General features: G+C 33.6%; 2 protein-coding genes and 1 long non-coding RNA gene across 3 annotated transcripts; all 3 read left to right on the forward strand.

The window, feature by feature from the left end:
- Positions 1 to 1250: 1250 nt before the first annotated feature.
- LOC136817861 (exopolyphosphatase PRUNE1-like) lies at positions 1251 to 3942 on the forward strand. The gene is made up of 5 exons (XM_067074194.1): positions 1251 to 1310; positions 1603 to 1725; positions 1927 to 2170; positions 2320 to 2604; positions 2835 to 3942. The coding sequence occupies exons 1-5, from the start codon at positions 1251 to 1253 to the stop codon at positions 3272 to 3274; spliced, it is 1152 nt and encodes a 383-aa protein (XP_066930295.1). The 3' UTR covers positions 3275 to 3942.
- A 504-nt stretch (positions 3943 to 4446) lies between these two features.
- LOC136817807 (uncharacterized) lies at positions 4447 to 5881 on the forward strand. Its single transcript, XR_010848156.1, has 2 exons — positions 4447 to 5127; positions 5762 to 5881. It is a non-coding gene; the product is annotated as an uncharacterized lncRNA (long non-coding RNA).
- Positions 5882 to 6076: 195 nt separating this feature from the next.
- Positions 6077 to 24540, forward strand: LOC136817969 (uncharacterized). Its single transcript, XM_067074319.1, has 10 exons — positions 6077 to 6913; positions 10248 to 10545; positions 11111 to 11169; positions 11643 to 11681; positions 12176 to 12412; positions 13050 to 13158; positions 13494 to 13625; positions 14347 to 14433; positions 20612 to 20710; positions 23673 to 24540. Exons 1-10 carry the CDS (start codon positions 6181 to 6183, stop codon positions 23692 to 23694), a joined length of 1815 nt encoding a protein of 604 aa, XP_066930420.1. The 5' UTR covers positions 6077 to 6180; the 3' UTR covers positions 23695 to 24540.
- The last annotated feature ends 229 nt before the right edge of the window (positions 24541 to 24769 follow it).

Consider the following 24769-nt stretch of genomic DNA (forward strand, 5'->3'; position numbering starts at 1 on the left):
TCATAAGCGACCAAGTTTTCAAGGTTTGAACCTTCAATTTAGCTGACTTCTTTGACAGCACAAAAATTTTTTTTTTGTGGTAGGGTAACTCTCAAAAAAACCTTCACCAGCCTATTTCTGGAAGCAAGGCATTCTTTTATTTGGCCTGATTGTCTGATTTGCTTTTGACTATCTTATTTACCGGCGAAGGTGCAGATAAAACCTTACTTCGACTGACAGTAAATAATTCCTTTGGGAAATTGCACAAGAAAATGACAACACATTGCAAATGAAAACATTGATCTCAACCCCTGATTCATTGCTGAAAACATTTGTTTTTTACTAATGTGTTGCAAATGACCTCATTTCAGCTGATATAATCAATTTGGCTATGTTTTATTTTTCCAGCAATTTATTAGCAACCTCAGTGAACCAATGAGTTATAAAAAAATAGAAAATACTTATATTTTTAGATAGTATAGATAAAAATAATTTATGTGATGTTGTCCCTAATATCAATTAGAAACTTGCAAAAAAGTAATACTTGGAGCCGAGCTTTTTCTCAGTTGATGCCAGTGTCTACAGCTGTTTTGCAACACCAAAATGCAGAAGGAAAGACAATTATGCAAAACATATCTGAAATATGGAGTGGTTTCTTACTTGCTGTACCAAAGAAAAGACGGTCAATTGCTAAAAGAAGATGGCTGAGAAAATTTAAAGCCTTAAAGCCAAGAGATGATATTGAGGACTGTGTTGTTTGCGGTGGTAAAAAACTACGTGGAAAACTTTGCCATCATTGTTATCAATGGACAATGTCCTTAACAGAAAAAGTCTGGCAAAAACAAAAAGATGAAGGTACACTTAGGAAGGATCGATTTGTCAAATAATAAAAAAATCGATTTGAATATTGATTAAATTTTAGAACATGTTTTTATATTGTGACTGTGTATTTCTATGTATAATTTTGTGAGAAACATATATATAAAGTGTCCAAATCAATTTATCTTTTATCAATTCCTTGATGGGTTCTGTGAAACTTTGAGAAGTCCTTTCTATGTGTTTTACTTTGTCTTATTATATATTATGATTCCTTTTAAATCTCCGAATTCATGTTTTCTGGGCATAGTTTTTAGTGATGCTGCCACCTCATTCTCATGTGATATCAGGTGTTCTGTTAAAGAGAATCCAAATCATATTGGTAAAAAGTCTTCTTACAATTGCAACATTTTTTGAATGCAAAATTATTACTTTTTATTCTTTAACTTTACAATATGGAAGACATGAACGAGAAAACTCAACATGGTTTAAGGAATTACCTCCAAAAATTTAAGGTGAGACAATTTTTATTGCAAACCAAAGAAAGTGAGAAGATTATTGTCCAAATAGAAAAAAACTTTAATTAGTTCCCATGTTGGTAAAGATCAGCTCCCACAAAAAGTTACTTTATTTACTATGAGGTAATGAAAACAGGATTCCTCTGGGAAAAATTGCCATTTTAATGAAATGCCAAGAATCATATAGCTTAGTGTTATACACTCTTTGTCTTGAGACCATTTTAACTTCTTTTTCAAAAGAATGTTGACATGGTCCAAATACAACAATGGTTTTGTATTTCCCTTTTAGGAAATTGACTTTGAAGAAGTTAAATCTATTGAATTGATTGTTGGCAATGAATCAGCAGATCTTGATAGCATTGTTTGTCCTCTTGTTTTGGCGTATTACCGATCATGCAAAATTAATATTCAGGTTTCAAGCATTATATATTTCTTCATTTTGTTATCTCATGATGAGACGACCTTTTCGATACAAGTTCTTGATACCTGAATGTATGTTTCCAGGATCCTTGTCACAAAAGCCTTGTCCTTTGAAAAAAAGTATGGGTATATAAATCAAAAGAAATGATATTCATCCAAGTTAGTAAAGTTTCTTGTGATGTTTTTCTCAAAGATTGATGAATCAAATTCAATATGTTTACCTGTTGTTTGGTGCCACAAAGATGACGTCGAATTAACCACTGAAGCAGTTGCATTATTCAAGGACACCTGCTTGCCTATAAAAGATCTGTTATTCCAAAATGATTGGGAAGCTTTAAAGGAAAAGTTTTCACACAAGGATTTGAAGGTGACTTTAGTTGATCATAATCACGCAAGGGAGCACCCTGACTTAAATGAATTTGTTGTTGAAATTATTGGTAAGCTAATATTTTGAATTAAATGTTTTCAATGTGTGTTTAGAAAGTACTAAGTGAAAACCTTCTTTCCAATTCTGGACATTATATGATTCAAATGATTCATTCACTACCTCCTAGATTTTATAAGCACTTCTATTTGCTAATTTCAGATCATCGCATTGATACAAATGACTTCACAAACATATCCAAGAAGATTCAACTCTTGGGTTCCTGTTCCTCAATAATCGCACAATGGCTTCATCAAACAGATAGTGAATTTCTCGTCAATTCACCTGATGTCTGCAAAATGCTTTTGGCAACTATCTTGGTTGACACTTATAACTTGGATTTACACAGCGGTAGAACAACTGAACAAGATATTTTCATTGCTGAGCTTTTGTCAAGCTATATAGAAGATGTTGATACCGATGAACTGTTCACAAAACTTCAAAAAGGTTTGTCAGTTGATTTGACTCATTAGGACTGCACTAGTTTACTTTTTAACACTCTAATTGAAAGTTGAGTTCTTAATATCACAGCAATATCACCCGTTTTCAAATCTTGGTTAACCTTTTTTTGTTACATGCTTATTGTTTCTGGTCATTATAAAGAGTTTGTTGCTTGAGAATTTTATATTGAATAATTTGAAACTTTGTTCAACATTATCTCTTTTTGCAAACTTTAGCTAAAATGGATATAAGCAGTATGTCAACCTACAATATATTACGTAAAGACTACAAGTGTGTACAAAAGAAAGATGAAAAAGCTCCTAACGTTGGAATTTCATCTGCAGTCATAGAAGGATCAATATTTATATCAAGAAAAGACTTTTTGGAAAACGTTTTAAAACATATGAACTTGCTAAAATTGGATGTCTTGATGATAATGTTCCTTCACTTCAATAAAGGTTCAACTGAACCAATCAGACAAATCCTACTAGTTTCAGAATCGAATAACTTGCGGTTGAAAATTGAAGAGTTTATGTTGCAAGAACAAGATCTCAATTTGATGAAAAATGATTTTATTTTGAGTGAGGAATTAAGAAAAATAGCAATTTTGTATGGCCATAATCCCAAATGGTCCAGGAAGAAAGTGATGCCAGTGATGAGTGGGTTTACGTTATGATACTGGGGATGAGATCCGATCATTTCAAATACACTTGTACTAAAAGTTACATGAATGGGGATAGCGTCTGAGTTTACCAGAGGATGGAGTGGTGCCAAACTATTTAATCTATTTGAATGAAACTATCACTGGCATAAATAATCAAAATGGTTAGACTCAAACCCAATTTTTTTTAGTATTACAGTTGATAATGGAGGCCCTGAAGAGGCAAAGCCTGCAAAGATGTATCAAGCCGACAAGGATGTTGTCAAGATTTCATAAAAACAATGAGTTCATAGTATAATTTAGGCATGGAAAGTTTTAACTCTTTCAAAAAATGAGATTGTGGTATGGATACATTCCCTCTAATGTTGACTTTAATTATGCTGTGTTACTGAAATTTCAGTGTGATTAATCAGTTCTGGTGAACAGGGATCTATGATTGGTAAGTGATGGGTAACTATCAAATATGGTTTCCAAAATCAAAAGAAAACTACAGTGTGCAGTTTTAAATTAAGCTTAAAATATCATAAAAATAACACTCAGTAGCATACTTTTTTTGAAATTATCAATGTTATTTCCTTTTCTTTTTATTCAGCATAATACTCTGTAATACTGTACAATAATTTCAATAAATCTCCTGATGTTACAATGTCAACTATGTTACTATTAAAGCAAGGATTATATGACGTCATGTATTATCATTATAAACATTTTCTCTGTTGTGACGATATCAAAAAAACAACAACTTCCTCACAATTCATATGTAGCCACGTTAAATTATAATATACTCTCGTTTATTTTTAAGTCTTGTCATCTTTTATTATATTACTTGCTTTTATATTACCTGGCCAGAGCTTAGAAGGGATTTGAATTATATTGTATTTGATTGTATAGGAAATGGCTTCTTAGTGATTTGAAAATAGTTTGTCTTCTTGGCATATATTTTGTTGAAAGAATTGCATCCCGGGGGGGGGGTACTAGGGTTGATGAATGAGGGGTATGTGCGGACGGGACCTCCGAAAACCGACCCTTAGAGAGACCAAAATTTAGTGAAAAAGTGACCCTTAGAGAGACTTTTTCGAAAAATTTTCTCTGATTTTCAAAAATTTCCTACCCTTAGCGAGACTTTTTTGTAATTTTTTCTCTCAAAATAAAATTTTTTTTTTAAAAATCGTGGGAACCCTTAGAGAGACTACTTTGAAATTTTCTGATTTTTGTAACCCTTAGAGAGACTTTGAAAGGTGAAAAACCCGACCCTTACCGTCCGCACATACCCAGCACCTATTTTTGCCTAAGTACCCCCCCCCCCGGGATTGCATGTGAGCTTTTTTCATTTGTGAAAGGTTGTCTTCCTGACTCTAAGTCGATATTTTCAAGTTTCATTTTCTTCCTTCATTGTGTTCACAATTCATTGATTCATAGAAGAATTGCAACGGCCTTTCTCATTCTTGGAAGAAACTCTTGAAACATTGTATCAATATTCCTCAATATATATATGCGATATGATGAGAGGAAAAAGAGAGAGAGATATTATAGTGTAAAATTACATCTTTTTATTCTGAGTAAAACGTCTTTTTGATTCGGTTTACACTTTCATAGACGTATAATATTGTTGTTGAATATATATTCTTATATTTGAAAATGTTATTTGAATTTTTTTTACTCTTAATATTTAATGTCAACCTGGCTCTCCTTGTTTATCCATTTTATTAGAGAATAAAAATGTATAAAAATAATAAAGAAAGACTGAGAAAGATGTGAAATGTTTTATGTTGAACATTTTAAAATTCTTCCAAAGTATTGTCATTTTTCTGCTGACACTATGGATCTGTTCTTAAATCATTGCTTAATACCGTTCTATAGAATACATGGTACGTATGTATACAGAAAGTAATTAAATTCTCTTTTAAAAATCTTCATATCTTGAGCAAGGTGTTTGAATCTTCTGCTAATGGATGTGGCCTAAAAGACCTGAGTTTTATTCTCTTTTTATATAGGGTACACGTTTTTTTATAAGAACAATTGAAAGTTTTGAAGGCTTCGGATGTTCTTAACTTTTTTAGTTTTAAACCTAAAAGTGTTCTTTCAAGTGGATGATTTATGTATGTACAGTATTTTAGTATTGTTTGTGATTGATGTTGCAGAGTGCTCAATGAAACCAGAGCCAAGTAATATTTTGTATGTATTTTTCCCACTTTGTGAGTATTTTTGGTCATTTTCCGAAGTCCACAAAGCCTTGAAAATGTTCTCAACTTTTTCTTAACATTTTAGCCATCGAAGCCTTATGTTCTTATTTACTTTGTTTTTATGAAAAAACGTGCATGTGTGGCCATGCTTCATATTTCAAACTTCTTCGTTACGTTTCCCATCAATTTTAAAATTTTACACAGAAATCACATGATAGCCAAATGTCTTAAACTCAGATCTGTTGAGCTTTGATTTCAAATACATTTACAATACTTTGGAATATAAAAGAAAGTAACATTTTCTTCCGTCTAATTATAGATTGTTATGTAACAGCAAACACTATGTATTCAAATTATACCAAGATGTCTATAATATGAATTATGTTAAATTATGATCAGTTCTGTCTACTTCCATAAAATAGATACACACGTCCTTTTACTTATACGTATGGATAATTTATACGATTCTTATTTGTGAATTCGATCTAGGAAAGTCGAAACAATTTGGTGATCCTGATCAAAATCTGGAAATTGTTTACTGCATTTATAATAGCTTTGAAAGTTAGAATTCAAGTTTCTGTATTCAAATGCTTCTCCTCTTTACCATCTGATTATATTTTTCTCATCTTTTTATAGAAAAATACAGAAATAAAAATGATGAAATTAAGAAAATTTAAATAAAGATGTAAGATTACAAGCTGTGAAGCCTTGGAACCATTGTACCACGTGATTGTAGCTATGACAACCGTCGATAGCAGTGTGTCATGTACCTTCAGCGATGCTTTGTATGTAACAGCTGATGATGATAAAAGCTCAAAGGAAGATGCCAGCAGTGAATATTTTACAGCCAACACACATCAATCAACCTCCATAGACGATTCTGGCTTATCTTGCACTCCGCCTTATGGCTGTTTACTTAGCTCTGGTACGATAGATACAGACTTGTTGGAGGAGACTCTGGAAGGTGAAATCTTAAGTGATTTTCTAAGTCCTGCGAGGGACGAGAGAGAAGAAATAATCAATGATGAAAAAGAACGAAAAAGCTCTGCTAATTCAAACTCCTTTATTATAGTCTCGACTAGCCATATGCGACACAAGTCGAGTTCATCCAGTTTCAATGAAACTCGGTCTGGGCGATCAAGTCGATGTAGTGAAAGTATAAGTAGTCAATTTAATGTGGACCCGAATGATGATTTTTTTGTTGAACAGCCGAGCATGGAATATGAGGATGCGTTCGTACCATGTGCTCAATCTTCACCAACCAAAGCTGAACAAAAAGAACGTGAGAAAATCTTCATACGAGAGTTATCGTTTGACGAGTTGCAAGATGTAAAAGGAGTTGATTTAATGGCACCTGTTTTCTTGGCTGTTACTAACGACGCTGATGATAATGTTTACGATTTGCAAAGGAAATGTAAATCCATTGAAGACCTTTGTAGCGTGATCAATCAAGAAATGAATGATCTTGAAGGTATGGACTAAGTGTCTTTTTTGTGCTATCCTACCGGGTGTCCAAGAAAAAAATCCCTCTCTTTAAAGTGATTTTTCTCGAGTTCTATCAACTGTTAAAAACAATCAATCTTTTGGCATTGGAAAGAGGAAGGATAAACTTAAATTTTAAGGGGTCTGGGATTATCCAGAACAAAACCCTATACAACACTGTTGTGGAGGTTTGGCCTTAAGAGACCAATCCCCTTGGAGCTTCAACTGACTTGAACCTTCATAAAATTCGAGACAACCCCCGTCATCCTACAAACCGGTTTTAGGGGTTTTCAAAGCTTTATTAAAAGTTTGGATTGGATTCATTCTCCTCGAAATACCTTTCCAATCTGTCCATAACTTTGTACATGGCATAAAAAGGTCCTGAAAAATAATAAAATGATGAAGCAAAGATTGTAGGAGAAGATCCTAATCTCTAGCATGTGACTACAATAATTCAGACAAAGACGTAAAACAAGCAAAAATAATGAAAAGGACCAGAAAGGACCAATTACTTTGAAATTATACAAACTGTTACAATTATCATATTGTCATATAACACCCATATTACGTTTATTACACAGATTATAGAATACTCAAATCTATTCAAGCAAAACCACCTTATGCTAATGTAAAATGACACCATTCTATTTGTCTAAATAATCATTAAAGAAGAAGGCTGTATGGAATAATTTGTTACAAAATCTTCCAAAATATCAGATTTCTCTGATAAGATGTTTTTCGACTTTCATTTTTCAGGGTTTTCTTTTTACATTTACACGATTTTTTTGTTTTTTTTTGTTTTATAAGCTTTTATAATCACGTGGATATGGAAAATGGATTATGTAATATTGCATTGCATAGTTTAGCATCATGACGATAACAGCGATCTTATCGCTTTTTCGCAGTGTGAAAGCAGAGATTAGTTAAAAATGGAAAAGCTTTTTGGATTTCTAATATCACATCATATTTCTACCACGTCCTGGCTGTATGTTTTACTGCTATGTATACTGTTTAGTTTCTTCTTTTTGACTTGCTCTGGTACTCTATTTTATTTGAAATTGTGGTTAGAATTTCGACTGTTCTTAACCTTTATTACCAAGAATCTAGTTTCTGTACGGTATCTGAATTTCGCTAAATTAAATCAACATGATTGATTTGAAGGGTTTGAATTGCAACTCTGAAGCTCTAAAGGGATGTGTGAAGACGAACGATCTGATAAACATGCAATCTTAATTTCGCAAGGAACGCGTATCGTTTATGAGGAATTTGGAATAGCGGCTTTAGAGGTTTGCCGTGTGCGTAAGAATATTATGACCATTTATTGTAGTAAGATTTTTTTATATGTACCTCTAAAATCTTGGCGGCTTTGGACATTCTTAGTGTCATTCACCCTTGCAAAGCCTTTTCTGAACGTTCTAAAAATGTTCTTTGATATTTGGCCTTTCAACCTTTTCTATTGTTATTATATAAAAATTTCTATTGATCTGCTAAGCGATCATCTTACCGTTCCAAATCCGAATCGGGTTTTGTCACGCTCTGATTTTGCTTTAATTGGATTAAATTCATTTCTACGTAAAATAATATTAATTGCTTTTTATTTATGATTGCCAAATCGCATGCGAAGTATTGGTTTTTTAATTAACATTTTTCATTCATAAAACGACAGTTTGTGTTTTTTTAATGACATTTGCATTCGTTGTTGTATAAGTTTGTTGGAGTAAGGAGGGATTGAAAGATTTTGTGAGTTTTTTTGAGTTTATCTTAGATTATCGGCGATCCAAAAAAATATCTGCAATCTGATTGGTTAAAAAGAGTACAATATATCTTGTATTTTACATGTAAAAATAAAAAAAATATTGATGTAAAAATTGATGAAAAGATGTTGTTGCATTGTAGCGGTAGCAGCAATCTAACGTCACTTTGCTACAAAACTGCCTTGCGCTTTTTTCTAACACAAAAAGTGCATTTTTTGGGTCACCGATAAACTAGTTATCAGACACAAGCTCGTGTACAATACAGAAATATTTTACTCGTTCCGAATTTTTTTACATATTTTCCTCGCCTAAAGGCTCGGAAAATATTGTGCAAAAAAATCTCGGAACTCGTAAAATATTTCTTGTATTGTACTCGCAACTGTCTGATAACTATTACATATCCGAGAATTTGTACTCAAATTTATCAAGAAATTTCAATTTATTACAATACGACTTGGTACCCTATTTTTTAAAGACGTCCTTTTGTTTGAGGTAAACCGAGGAAAACTCGATCTAGTAAAAAAATTACGTAATCTCAAAATTGTAATTATTTCAAGATTTTGTGATTCAGTTTTTTTGTTCGAAAGTCAAACCTTCTAATTCTTCGGAAGCTTTTTGAGTTTTACCTTCATTTTCAAGTATTTTGGTGTAATTTCTTAACAACTCGTATGGTTTAGAGTCCGCAATGCTTTAAATATTTTTAAGTTATAGTTTAGAAGTTAAGTTATTGAAGCCACAGTCTTATTTTCTTATAAAATTTGTTCTTAGTTTAAAAAACATGTAATGATTTTTTTTAAATGACTTTTCAAGATATTTGAGGTTGTGTGACTTGTTTGTTTGTTCTTATGGGAAAAAAACTTGTTTTTTTTATTTTGCATGTTTGTTTTGAAAGTGGTTGATTTGTTTGTTCTGGGAGATTTTTGCCGACTAGTTTATAAGATTTTGGTCATTTCTCCTTTGAATTAAAATGTCGGCTTCGTTTGCAAAATTGCCGAAGACGTCGCCAACTTTATGTTTCTTTATCTTAATTTTAAAGTGCGCTTTTAAAGATGTTTAAAGAATTTTTTTATTTTGGAAATTCAAATAACGATTATTGATGGAAAATAGCCTGTATTGATGGTGTCCTTCAACAAAAATAAAACATAACTACATTTATTTGTCTCCACGTGACATTGTCGTTAGGTTGCGGTTGATATCAGTTTAAAATATGCTGTCAAGCAAATTGTCATTTCATCTTATTGAATTATGCCAAACATCATCGCTTTTTAATAGTAAAAATGAATTCTGCTAAAAGTTTATACCAGCCATTATTGCAAAATTATATGAGAGGTTTTTTTAGAGATGCTAAGTAGGAAAGTAGGAAGTTAAGGGTCCGTGACGTCTTTTATAAGATGCAACCAAGCTGACTTTTTTGACTGCTAACTGGAGGGGAGCTCAGCTCAGCCAATTGACGTTGCCCACTGGAATTCGTTTTTAATTTTCTGATAGTTTTCAAAATATTGAATAGGCTATAATATAGTCGCTCCTGTTTCGAAAGAGACCTGCATACCGCTGCAATTTTCGTTTCAGATTCACGTAAAAGATCCAAATCAGCATTCAACATTCCTCGTCATCGAATCCATAAGCTCTCACCACTATTCATGGCCGACGAAGAAAACTCCAAAACAGAACTCGATTTCGACACGAGCCTGGATGGAGCTAAAGATCGTTTAGCTAGCTTGAACACTAGCCTGAAAAGTCACTTATCGTATGAAGACGTTAATAGGCTACCTTCGTCGCCTGGCAACCAATCTTACAATGCATCAACAGACTTTGAGATGCCAAATGATGAAGACTGTTTACCTTCACCCAGTGCATTTTCATTCAGGTAATTAATTTCGAATTCCTAAAACCTCTAAAAACAGGCAATGTTTAGCCAGTATCTGCTTCGATTTCCAACGACCTAGCCAGTACCAGTTTCGAATTCATAAAACCTCTTAAGGTCGGCAATGAGTTAGCCAGTACCTTCTCAACAACAAATTTCTTATTTGTTTACTGTAAGAGTGGTTTTCGTCTAACAAGTGGATAAATTTTGGCTTGGATTTAATTTGGCGATTGGCCTAAATACGATTTTTGGCGGGGATTTAATTTGGCGATAGATCAATTTCATAAAACTTGGCGGGGATTTAATTTGGCGAATTGGCGAATTTGGAAATTTTGGCGAGGATTTAATTTGGCAAATTTTGCCAAAATTCGCCAAATTCGCCAAATTTATCCCCGCCAAAATTTATCCACTTAAGGTACCGTCCTCGATTTTTCGGGCCAGATCGTAGGTTACTTCAAATAGTTTCAGTCGCTCCAACATTCGTAAAAGTGGTACCAAAATATCGATAAATTTACACCTTCATAATCTACCAGGTCTAGCGATTCATCATTTTGTTTTCTTTTTTCAGTAAAGTGGACAACATAAACGAATCGGAATTGAAACATGAAGATTTTAAATTCAACACCAGTAAGATTTTCATCAATTTTTTGCCGTTTAGTCGACCTATCCAAGTGAGCTCTTGAAAAAAGCGTCGCTATGCTTTTTTCCTAAGTATATGGAGCCGTTATCTGATATTGCGATCGAGAGTTTGTGGTTACCCGGACTACAGCTCCAACGCTTGATATGTTGCACCTCCCGTCGGCTCGCACGGCCTTCACCCGTAAAAAATGGTTGTTATAAAAATTTCGGTTTGACTCGTCCATTCCCCAGAACGAAAGCTGGTTGATATATTCTTCCAGGTGTTAACTGTCTTCAGACTATTAGCGTGTGGGGAGAAAATCGAGCACTTACAAGATATTGTTCGAGACTGGTTCGAGTTAAGGAGACACTTGAGTTTTAAGAGGTTCGAGTTAAAGAGACTGTGAATAATTCTATTTATTTCAATTTCAATCGAAGTTTAGAAATACTTTCACAACGAATTCAAATTTCATCTTTTTTAGATGTTCCAGACTTGATAAGAAGTCCTGAACGAGTGCAAGGTAAGCATTTTGAACAGATTGATATATTTTGACAGTATCTTATATACTCTTATACCTTAAATCCACTGCCCCGAACGGGAAGATTCTTTCAAATTGGGCAGACTTTCCAAATTTCTTTTAGGAGGTAATACGTAATACGCGCATTGAATAGCGGATAAACGATCTTTTTTATCTCCCGTTCGAAAAATCCGTTCAGGATAGTGACGAAGACTGCCTCTGGTTGATATCATGGTTTTAGGCTTTCTTGAATGCCAGGTGAAGAATAAGAACTTTGCCAGGTGAATAAGAACTTTGTACCTTTCCGTACTCTCAGGCCATAACAAGTCCGTCATTACAGTTTTTGCTCTTTATCTATCACAAATACTTAGTAGGCTTGAATGGTGTAGCTATTGTTTGTATCTATTTAGTTCCAAATTCGCATTTAACATGATATTTGTTTCCCCAGCCCCAATATCTCGGTTCTTTCTTATAATATTTTAAACATCTCTCTTCAGGGTCAAATTGTGGTTTCTGGGAATATCCTTATGGAAGCCCAACAAGTCCACCTCCTTCAATAAATACTAAATCGCCAGTAAATGAAATCAGGTCACCCGGTCTAAATACTAGCCCGCAATCTTCCCAACCCTCATCGTCAACTTCAGATCGTTTTGTTGTTGTCAATGTTGCTGGGCAACAAAGGATTGTGGATATGAAGCTCATTGAAGATTATTTGAAAATATTGACTCATGGAGGTAGAGATTTGATTTACTCACCACACAATACTCATCCTAGTGCTTTATTATAGATGGCATCACTCAGTAACTTCAAATTTTCGAATATTTTTTGACTTTAAATGCACGTACACACCCCAACTAAGAAAAAAACGAATTTGAACATTAGGGCCGGCTCAAAAGAAGAGGACGGCATGAATCGCGGCGCTCCTAGGGTGCTATTTATCGAATTTTTCCATCCGTATTATATTTTTAGAAGCTTGCTTAAAAGCTTACACTGAAATGATGGTGGATGAAAATTTTCAAAATATGTAGAAAAGACCACTGTTTCATAATTCAGTAAAGAATTTAGGTCGAGTAATAAAAATTGCAATTACGGGTTTGAAAACAATCCCGCTTCAGGCAGTTTGAGTATTAATGAATCTTTTTGATTAATTCCAATAAGGTAATACTTGTCTTGTCAAACATTACTCACACACGTTGACCCCCACTGAAAGTTTGAAAAATGAATTTAAAGGACACAAGCTTCATGTTTTGTTCTTTGTTAAACATCGAAAATTTTTTTTAAACGTTTCGGCCTCATTATCAGAGTGCCATCATCAGTAAAATGAAATTTTGATTTAAACTTTACTAAATTTTATTCATTTTTGATTTTCAGGGCATCACACAGTTGCTGGAGAACGTCGTGTCATTGTTGTTTTCAATGCTTATTACCTTCCGAAACGAAACATTCCCAAATACAATATCGTGATGGAACAATTATTCTAGTGAGTTACTTATTGCGATATCCAGATTTGACCAAGAAGGCCAAAACATGAAGGCGTATGTAGTTTTTGTGACCTTTATGGCTTATACCTATAAGTTGCACGTACGCCGTTAACGTCCATATGTGCTCTTAAACTGTTGAGCTTTGAATGATCATACATGATTTCTTAAGTAGTAAATTAAGTCCTCGTGAAAAATCTAAAATTAGGATTTTTGCGAAAAGCCCCTAGGAAAATGAAAGAAATTAGGGGAAAAAGAAGCAGATTCCGCGATATTTTATCCACGTGAAAATGCATCCACTTAACATAGGTATAAAATCTTTTGTTTTGGTTTTCAGTTATTGTGTACATGCAGTTGATTTGATGGTAATGGATTCTTATGAGATTGTGTTCTTCAATTCTGCAATGAATGGAACGAATATCCCATCAAGGCAACTTATTAAACAGTGTTATGACATGATTCAATACAGGTTTGCAATTTCAACCTTTTTTTTTTGTCCCTTTATAAACTAAATAGCGAGCACCTACTCAAAAACTGTAGAAAAAACGCGGGTGACTTGGCGTCTAGTGTAGGCTATCAACAAAACTGTTACAAACGGTTTAATAGGAGTCTAAATATCTGTCTTTTATTGCGACGTAGACGGTTAGTTCCTAGTTATTACCGAGTCTATGTATCTGTCTTTTATTGCGACGTAGACGGTTAGTTTCTAGTTATTACCGAGTCTATGTGTGTGTGATTTACTTCGGCGGAGACGCTTAGTTTCTAGTTATTTTCTGAGGACGACGGTAATAGCATTTTTGCGTGTCAAAACTGCAGGTTATTCCAAATCGTTTCTGTCGCCCCGCTGTATGCAATAAATAACTTTCATACGAAGCATTTCTTTTTTTTTATGGATCTATGAATAATTCAATCTATAACCATAAACTCTATTTCATAATCAACGACAAATTATCGACTTTAAGTTAACCGATTTCTTGAAAACTAATAAAACACTTTCAGTTGATTATAATTGCCAAATATTCTTAGGGGGTTAGTTAAGATGATTGAAAAATATCAAAATTCCAATAAACGGAAAGGGGCCTTATTGCCGGGTATTGAAAGTTATATCTCTGAAAAACCTGAAATGAGGTAAATTCAAACTTGAAAATATAAATACAAATCTCATAGCGAAATATATATTTTTAATACAGATTGAAGAAGAATTTGCAGAACATTTATTTCGTTCACCCATCACTTTTACTGAAGACCGTTCTGAAGTTTACACATTTCTTTGTCAGGTGAGTGTAAGATTTTTAAGGGTTTTCCTTTGACCTTTTGCGCACACCAGTTTATTGGGAGAATTCGTGACGTAATGTTTTCTACGGAAAGACCCCGGTTTTTGCCAGTAGTGGCAAATTTTATACAACTTTTGTCTCGTTTAAATTTGCCACTACTGGCTAAAACCGGCGTATTTCCGTAGAAAACATTACGTCATGAATATCATGAATTGAGCCTATTTTGGTACCATTGAAAGCTATTTTCATACTTTTCTAAAAAACATTTGGTTTTATGCTCCTTAAAATCGATTGATCAATAGCGCTAATGGCCAACATACTTGGGGCTAGTATTTTGTCTTATTCTGGACGCTTATACACGCCCTTCGAGGTCTAAGGGTTAAAATTCCCTATATAGTGTTCAACCTTTTGTAAAATAATAGCTTATAGCTCATTACTAAGGCAGGGTAGTAGTGCGGGCTTCCGAGTGTACAAAATACCGGAATACCAGTAACCTTTTCATAAAGTACCGACTATTTCACAATACTGGCCAATAATGTTCTACTAAGTACCGGAAAGCCTGAAACTTGTCCTTTCATTACCGAAATACCGGCTATTTTCAAATACAGTTCAAGATAGTCTAGCACAGACCTGTTATCTCGCCAAACCTCTCAATTTGTTATCGACAATCCTTATTTTAATTTGAGTTAGATACTGTTTCAATAAGAATTGAGCGAAATCGTTGCTTCCTTTCATATTTATCGTTATTCTTTGACAATATTTTTTTCATAGTTTACAAGAAATAATCAGATAGTTTATGACCAGATAAACCATCTGAATATACGTATATACGAGCAAAATTGCTTACAAAATTATAAATATATCGCCTGCAATATATTCAATTTTATTTAGAATAATAAAATTAATCTTTAAATGATATAACTTTCTACAGCTTCGCAGAGTGTTAAAATTATAATCACTACTTAGGAAAGATTACTAGTTTTTTTCGATGGTAACTTTTTAGATCCTCTTAAAAAACTCTTCTGGATGTTTGAATTAAACCGTCGTTAAATTGGATTTTAGTTTACACTCTGGAGCCACAACTTTTAAAAAAATAAATTAAAGTTTTTTTATCATTTTTTGAAGAATCCGCTTATGACCGTTTTTTGCTCTCTTACGCATGCGCAATGGGTTGCTGATCCAACGTTGATTTTGATTGGGTTGATGGTAGGGTCACAGTCAAATTTCACTTCGACCTGGTTTTGTTTTGTCGGTCTGCAATGATAATAAAAATATTCACTGGCCGGACAGCTACCAGTGCATGCCTTAATGACTACATCGCGTTCACAGGAGTTCAAAATGACTTTTTGCGTGATAGTGTGTGTTGTACAAGAATCGATCGTGTCTCCAGATAGCTTCCTTTTGGTTCTGCGGCTAACTTTTGACATTAAGTACTGTCTGAAGGATTTGACTCTAGCATCTAAAGTGGTTGTTTGGTTGACCGTGTAGATGTTTTTATTTTGTTGTTTGTTGTTGACGAGTGCTTGTTGTTGGCCGTTTGCATCTTCGATGATGATATGGAGATCCTCATGATCTGATTTGATAGTGATTGAACCAACCACAGCAATGACTGACATTAAAGCCAATAATATCTGAAAGTTAGATCAAAGAAAACGATCATTAGAAAGTCACTCTATGTTATATTGGAAGAACCCCAATATAGCAGCTGAGCTGACCAGAGCCGACAGTCATTGAACCACTTATAAACGGTCGAAAGAAAGTCTAAAAAAGTCCTAAATGAGCTATCCACGTCAAATATCGACTCCATATGAATCTAACCTTCTCTAACTATCATATTCCAACGTCTAGTTGAAGAGCTGAAAATTTCAAAATACTCGAAAAACATTATACATTTTTATTTCAAATTACAGTATTTACCTTTGTGCTCTGCATGATGATGATGATTCACTTCAAAATTATCGAAATTCAAGTTCAGTTCTTATTAGTTAGTCAAAACTTGTTTGAGCTTTAAGAGATAAGCTTTCCCATATTTATACTCTGCAAAAAGACCACCATTGTGGTGCAACAACCACTCACTCTCTTTAGAAAAATACTATTTTGGGTAACTGTAAAACTGCCCCTGCAGGCACAATTTCTTTTCCTTTGGCATTTAATTATTGAGAGAGACCTCCTTAACAAAACCGAAAAAGTATTTTATTATGGAATCTATTTCTAAAATGCATTTTAAATAACTTCTTAATCTAACCTATTTTTAGAGTGCTATTACCTATTTATATTGATTAATAATATAATCAGATCCTTTTAAAGGAGTGCAAAAAAAACTATTAAAAAAACCTTCAATAATCCCTGCCTTATCCTAGCATAGGGTAGCTTAGATACTTGGGAGTTCCTATTGACTTCAATAATCAAGTAACTTCTTTTTGGACCTACCTGGATGTCCTATAAATTAACCTTTGTCTGTTCGTCTATCCGTCCGTATGTTACCAAATTTTTTCGAGATTGGCTTATTAGTTTTCTCTGATTTTTGGCACAAAGATGCAAAATAGTGATGCCCGAAATGTGACGGAGCCAGATTTTCGAAAAAAAATCATTTCCAGTCGAAAATTCCGGTAATATGCCGGAAAAAACGGGTTTTTTGGCATTTTCTCGAGATTTTATCATTATTTCTTTCTGATTTTTTGCACAAAGATGCGTATCAGCAATGTTTAAAACATGGCTGAGTCCGATAAATTTTTCCCGGCTGAAATGCCCGAAATCGCCGTTTTTTCTGATTTTTATTGGACTTTTTTCTAATAATTTCTTTGTTTTTTTCACACAAAATCATTATTGATAACAATGCCCTCCATCAAGCATGATTCAATTGTTAATAAACTGCTTTTTGCAACCGGAACTTTCTATTTCTTTTTTCCCTACTCTCCTTCCCTTTCCCCAATCAACAATCAATGATGAAATTTAATGTGTTATGCATTTTTGCTAAACGCTATATTTTCTGACTGCTTTCATTTTCCTCCTTATTATTGCTATCTAACTTTAATCATCAGGTAGGTCCATTCAGCATCTAGCTCCTTTATAGTATAGATTGAAGATGGCATATTTTCTTCACTGAGGGTCCGTACTTGCTTTTTCAATCACCACCCACGTAAAACAAACGGGATAATTAAATATCTTTTTCAGAAAACTCAGAAAGATTGTTTTTCGTCATCTACAGTATCCTGGTTTAACCATGCAACCTAGAACCGAAATTCTATTTTTTTTCGATTATTTTGCTTCTATATACATTATATCTCATCTTCTAGATGTTTTGTTATACAGACATTGATTTCTATATATTTTGTTTTTGATTCTATTTCGCACAAAAATAAATCTAGTAGTTAAACTCCAGGGTTATCAAGCCCGGACCTGATTAGCTACAAATCAACCCTAGCTTTATCTGGGTAGATCACACCATAGTACGTATAAGAAACCCCGGTCTGGAAGCCTTTAGTTTCTTTCTATTGTTGCGAACTTGAGCTTGCGTTGAGAAATTATCTTGTTTTGCTCACTTTTTGATCCTGTGATTAACTTTTGAACCCAAGAGGAATATTTGGGAACGTGAGCAAATCGATTTTTATAATCATTATTAACAAAGGAAAAAAATTAACAAAAAGTTACAACAATAGGCTTCCAAACCATGTTTTTTTATACGGACTATGATCACACATAGTTTTCAGTGTTTGTATCGAAATATAGCAATATATTTCGATCAGGCTATGACTGTAAACGATGCCATTTTCATTATGATGGAAATGTCATAAGCTAAGGGGTAGAAACAAATAATAGCCGTATTTTTTTATACGTATGCCCTAGGGTCAGGCTAAGCCATACAATTAAATTTCCTAAAAGAAAATAAATCCTTACGGGGTCCTAAACCCGGCTAAAAGCAACCCCTTAAGGTTACACTAGTAAGCAATAGGTAGCAATGTACTTTGTACTGTTTAAGACCACTGTATTTATTATAAAAAGATTATAAAAGGATAAAAAGTAAAAACGCCCCTAGCATGGAGTCCTCAAGCTGGCTAAAAAACACGCCACACTAAGCCATAATAGATTCTCAATGCAATAAGTGGAGGTTGCTGGTGCAATAGGTAGCAATGCGATTTTTTAAGTTTAAGTATATATATTTTTTAAATCTCTTATCACCATTAGATTTGGTATAATACTTACATCCAAAAATGTACAACTAAATAAAAACTATGTTTAAAATAAAATGTACATGTTCTCGTTTTTATTGGAAAAGAAATGCATAAATAACAGCACCCGATATTAAAATACCCTGGGTCACTTCGTCATGGAGGAGAGACCGCGATATCATCAGGGCCTACCAGAGATAAAGAAGCGGCCTTGCCTCCAAACGACCTAAAGTGAACCCCATAAAGATATGAAACTCTACAGACTAAGAATGGATCAGGGGTCCATAATAGATATGAACTGTGAATCGAAAAATAGGAACAAAACTACAAGAAGGGCTACCCCTATGTGCATAGAATAAGTGATTAAGTATCTCAGAAGTTTCAAGAGAAAAAAGAAAAGAAAAAGAAAATTAAAAAAATAAAGTTTAAATAAAATATACTGCGTAAAATACTATCTTTGTATGGCAGATTCTAAAATTTCCACAAATTGCCGCCTACACAAAACATCATACCATTCAAGAATACAAACTCTCAACTCTAATTGCTTTTCGAAAGTGGAGGGAAGCTTACACAAATCCGTTTTGATTTTTTATTAAATATACAGTCACAAATGTTTACATTGTTAACCAAACAAATTTCATAAATTTCGTCAATAACCGAAAACGAGCGATCATGCTTCTCAAGCGATAACACAGACAATGCGTAGTCCCGAGTATTACGATTCATAAGAGTCTGATTAGTGAGATTCAACTTCCTATTAAGTAGGTGCGAACTAGCGTTTGGGATTTTGTAGATGGTGTGAAAGTGGTTTGGAAAACTTTGATACGCCAAGTAGAGATTTCAAGGCACATATTGCTTGTCTGTCGATTAAGTCACGTTGGTGGTTACTAAATTTTACCATATCATCATAAATAGATTATCATAAATAGAGTATCATAAATAGAGTATCATAAATAGAGTATCATAAATAGAGTATCATAAATAGATTTTTTCTAAAGGATTAAAAAAAGTAAAATAGCACTTATGGAATGAAAGACTCATGCAATCGTCATGTATTTATGAGACATACACGTTATCTTTTTTTGCTTTCTTTCTAAACGAGTATGTACCAAGGCATCTATGAGTGTCTAGATGTTAAAGACTAGACTAAGGTTACACGCTCTACCTACTACACTCTATCTTACTGCGTTTTTAGCCTCCATGCCATTTTGCCCTAAACTGATACTTTCATTTAAAATCATGTTTGCCGGGGTGTTTTTTTTGGTTTAAAAATGAGTGTTCTTTGAGATAAAGGGTGGAAATTAGAGCGAGTCGTCCATATGGAGTTCCACATCATCATCCACCCACACAGGAAAAAGTATGGAAATCACATGCTTGGTAAAACTGATTTCCGAGCATGTGATCCTGCAAAAAATCACATGTGTGTGAAAATGCAATTCACAAGCCATCTTTTCTCAACTTAAATGGAGTGTCTGACTAGATCTAAAATCACAAATAGGATTGTTTGTCTTTCTTAGAGAGAGAGGTTTAATACCCTAAAAGTAACTCACTTCTATTCTATTTAACAAGTGAGAAAAGATGGATTGTGAATTACATTTTCACATGCATGTGATTTTTTGCAGGATCACATGCTCGGAAATTGGTTTTCACACGCATGTGATTCGCGGATTTTTTCCTGTGCCAATCATATGGTGTCTCCAAAGACGCGCATTCACCGATAGAGGCTTATACTTTATCGGCCAAAACTTAGTTGGCCCTAAGTGACTAAATTTTGACGAGGTGACTAAAATTAGGGCCGACTAATAATTAAGGCCGACTAAAATTAAGGCCGACTAAGTTTTGGCCGATTAGATATACTATTACGCAAGAAAAAGTGTTTTATTTTTCATGTTAAGGGCTCATTTTTGGATTGTAAACTTTATACGTGTTAACTTTAACGTGTTTAAATGATATGCTATAACCTTATCTTACCGTATTATGACATTTTCTTATTATGTTTCATTTTTTTGTAGTGCCAAATTTGCAAGGAAAATGCACTATGTGAAGAATCTGAAAGCGTTGAAGAGCTATTTACCGTTGGAGTATATCTTCGTCAGCTCAGAGATTCAACAGTAAGTATTATTCACTTTATTGGGGTCTACCTATTTAGTTGCAAATCATTATTAAACTTTTGCTCGTCCAGTTTTTCAAAAAGGTCTGTTACTCCAAAAAAGAATTCAAATTAGTTTTTTTTTGCTAGATACAGTAAAATATTTCCGAAAACAATTCAAAACCTCTTGGTCAGGGATTAAAATGAAAAATTCGTTGTAAAAATTTCTTTACTAATTTCTTTACTAACTTTCTACATCCTATAAAATCAAATTAGATATAGAAAAGGAGACTATCCTTTTTTTATATGATCAACGAAACTGTCAAATTTCACCCTTGGGAAAAGGCAAAGACAACTCCCTTGAAAAATCCAGAACCGCTTTCCTTAGACCTCCTTGAAGTTTCTTTACGAAATATCACCTTCAAAACAGGAAGTATCTCAAAATAGCATGCACTTAGAGTGGCCCTTTTACACGTGGGATTTTTATAGGTTTTTGTCGATTACGTGACTAAATAAATTTTGAAATTCGAGGGTGTTTTTTCGAGATGATTTCCCACAAAAAGTTAAGAATATTCATGATGAAATGGAAGAACTCCATTAAAAAAAGGGTATGTACAAGATTCATTCCTGTTTGGAATTAGCCTGGAGATCCATGCTATGAGTTTTACTTTTTATACTAAGGCGAAATGAATAGTTTGGGCTATTAGATTAAATTTTCCACCTCCAAATGACAGGTGGTACCACAGCCAATTTATATTTTATAGTTCTTTCATTGGTCACACTTTCTTACGAAAAAATACAGCCTTCTTTTTTATCCTCATTCAAGAGTTACAGTGGAGTCTCTATAAATCGAACACGCACGGGAAATGCAAAATTGTTCGAGTTATGGAGACACACGAGTTATAGAAGTTAGAATTATGGAGATTTCACTGTACTTTTATTAATTATATGGTTGATTACATTTAGCTTGGATTTGTAAAGGACGAGCGGGGCGATATATCCGTAATAGCCCCGCTTTTTTGTAATCACCCTGATGTAAACAACAATATCTATTGGTTGAAAGAAAAGTATCGTACGATATCGATATCGTACGATTTTGATTGGTTAACAAAATATCGTACGAAATTTTTAACCTAATCAAAATAAGAGTGTCAGTCGAATGTTTTTTTATAGTTTCGAATGTTTTTATAAGTTTCGAAAAGAATAGCGATTGAGTGTTCTTCAATTCTTTTTTTGGACCTACCTGGAGGTCCTATAAATTAACCTTTGTCCGTCCGTCCGTCCGTTCGTTCGTCCGTCCGTCTGTTACCAGCTTTTCTCAAGATTGGCTCATTAGTTTTTTCTGATTTTTGGCACAATGATGCAAAATGGTAATGCGCAAAATGTGACGGAGCCCGATTTTTGAAAAAAAATCATTTCCGGCCGAAAATGCCGGAAATATGCCGGAAAAACCGGTTTTTTGGCATTTTCTCGAGATTTCATCATTAGTTTTTTCAGATTTTTTGTACAAAGATGCGTATTAGCAATGCCCAAAACATGGCAGTGTCCGATTTTTGAGAAAAATTCTTTTCCGGTCGAAAATGCCGGAAATATGCCGGAAATCGCCGTTTTTGCAGATTTTCATTGGACTTTTTCCTTATATTTCGTTGTTTTTCACACAAAAACATTATTAATAGCAATGTCCACGATCAAGCATGGTTCAATTGTCGATAAAACTGATTTTTTGAAGCCGGAACTATCTAAAAATCGCCGGAACAGCCGATTTTCGCCGGAAAAACGGTATTTCTTGAATTTCTCAAGCTGTACTTTATATTTTTTTATGAATTTTTGCACACTGATGTAAAATGACAATACCTACTAAGTGGCGCAGCCCGATTTTCGATTAACATTTTTTTCCGGCCGAAAATGCCGGAAATATGCTGGAAAAACTGTTTTTTGGGCATTTTCTCGAGATTTTATCATTAGTTTTTTCTGATTTTTTGCTCAAAGATGCGTATTAATATTGCCCAAAACATGGTTGAGTCCGATTTTTGAGAAAAATTTTTTTCCGGCCGAAAATGCTGGAAATATGCCGGAAATCGCCGTTTTTCTGGATTTCCATTGGACTTTTTCCTTATAATTGGTTGTTTTTTCATTCAAAAACATTATTAATTGCAATGCCCACCATCAAGCATGTTTCAATTTTCAATAAAATTGATTTTTGAAGCCGGAACTATTTAAAAATCACCGGAACAACCTATTTTTGACGGAAAGACAGTATTTCTTGAATTTCTCGAGCTGTACTCTATGTTTTTTTATGAAATTTTGCACACTGATGCAATTTGACAATACCTAAAATGTGACGAAGCCTGATTTTCGAAAAACATTTTTTCCGGCCGAAAATGCCGGAAATATGCTGGAAAAAACGGGTTTTTTTACATTTTCTCGAATTTTCACCTTTTTTTTCTGATTTTTTTGCAGAAAGATGCGTATTCGTGATGCTCAAATTATGGCTGAGTTCGATTTTTGAGAAATTTTTTTTTCCGGTTGAAAATGCCGGAAATCGCCGTTTTTGCAGATTTTCAGTAGATTTTTTTCATTGTATTTTTATGTTTTTCACACAAAAACATTATTGATAACAATGCTCACCATCTATTTATTTTTTCCCTACAACCCTTCCCTCTCCCCCCATCAACAATCAACGATGAATTTATTGCGTTATGCATTATCGCTAAACGCTATATTTTCTGACTGATTTTTTTCTCCTCGCATTGCTATCTAACTTTTATCATCAGGTAGGTCCATTCAGCATCTAGCTTGTTTACCATATAATTAACGCGGAATAACATGGTATTCTCGGGTGATTTTGGATTAATAACTCCTCGTTTCATTGAAAACACTTCAAAATCGCTGAGCAATTATCATCAAGAAATATTTTTGTATATTGTGATTTTTACCAATTGATCAAAATCAAAATAGTTTTCATTTGTCACCCTTTTTTTCAGATTGGAAAGAAAGTTCACATGAAAAGATGCGAATGAGTTATTGAAGAAAACTTGAGACGTGAGATAACGGGTTTAATCGTCTCTGGAGGAGTTCAATTTCGTAAATGTTTCAGGCTGGCTCCTGTGAATATCAGACTCGATAACTTTTGGAAAAACCATTGGATATTGTTCAAATATGTTCTTAAAAACTTTGCTTGCTCTTCATATTTTGACCATCGAATATGTTCCTATATAGTTTGCTCCTATGAAAAAACGTGTATAAGTGGTTGTGGTTTTTCCGAACACTCTTTACTTTGAGAATTCTTGACGGCTTTATTACTTAGATTGCAGAAAATTTTTGAAATTCTTTGGTGGTTCTTAAATAAAGGCGGAATTTCAATAGATTCAGAAAGGCTATCTTGAGTCAACCTGCAGAACTAATTTTTCATTGGGATAGATATGAATTCTATTTTCCCTAGTATTGACGATACAAGATGTAAATTAATCTGTCTCCAAAAATGTTCAGATATTATTTTGGTGGGTAATTAGATTTTTTCCGCTAAATACTCGCCAAAATAAGTTCCTTAATGTGCTTCATGGAAATTCATACTGGAACATGATTACGTAGCAGTCTGGGACTATTGTTAAAAGGGTGACAATTATTTGGAAATTTTTAATTGTTCAATTATATTTTTTATAATGTTCATTTGTGTTCCTTATTTTTAATTTCAAATTTCTTTCCGAGCATTTTTTTTGACTGAGGTTTTTTTTATGAATCTATATTTTTTGTTTTTGAAATTTAAAATATTTTGTATCGAAATTAATGTACCATAAATATTATAGTTAAAATTCGAGTAAAAAAAGAAAAAGCACGGTAGAACAAAGTTAATTCATAATTCAATTTGCTAAAATAAACACTTACATTTCAATATTTTTATAAAGGCCTATAAACTTTTCTTAGCCGACTTTGAAATTTATTGCTCAGTTTGTTCATAATTTGTTGTTTAACTCCCTTGCATTACGAGTCTCGTGTTTTTATAAAAAAGGGTGATGGGTAGATATGAGATTATGTTACATAAGTTAAAGGGTACAACGGATTATAAAGTTTTGACCTTTTT

The sequence above is a fragment of the Clytia hemisphaerica genome, unplaced genomic scaffold, assembly GCF_902728285.1.
Source record: "Clytia hemisphaerica strain Z4C2 unplaced genomic scaffold, Clytia hemisphaerica genome assembly, whole genome shotgun sequence".
Classification (NCBI taxonomy): domain Eukaryota; kingdom Metazoa; phylum Cnidaria; class Hydrozoa; order Leptothecata; family Clytiidae; genus Clytia; species Clytia hemisphaerica.

Excerpts from the sequence above, each read along its gene's own strand:
- LOC136817969 (XM_067074319.1), top strand. The coding sequence starts at position 6,181 with ATGACAACCGTCGATAGCAGTGTGTCATGTACCTTCAGCGATGCTTTG. Across the intron at positions 13,626-14,346 it reads TATGACATGATTCAATACAG|ATTGAAGAAGAATTTGCAGA; the intron begins GTTTGCAATTTC and ends TTTTTAATACAG. Across the intron at positions 14,434-20,611 it reads TTTACACATTTCTTTGTCAG|TGCCAAATTTGCAAGGAAAA; the intron begins GTGAGTGTAAGA and ends ATTTTTTTGTAG.
- LOC136817861 (XM_067074194.1), top strand. The coding sequence starts at position 1,251 with ATGGAAGACATGAACGAGAAAACTCAACATGGTTTAAGGAATTACCTC. Across the intron at positions 2,171-2,319 it reads ATTTGTTGTTGAAATTATTG|ATCATCGCATTGATACAAAT; the intron begins GTAAGCTAATAT and ends TGCTAATTTCAG. Across the intron at positions 2,605-2,834 it reads GTTCACAAAACTTCAAAAAG|CTAAAATGGATATAAGCAGT; the intron begins GTTTGTCAGTTG and ends TGCAAACTTTAG.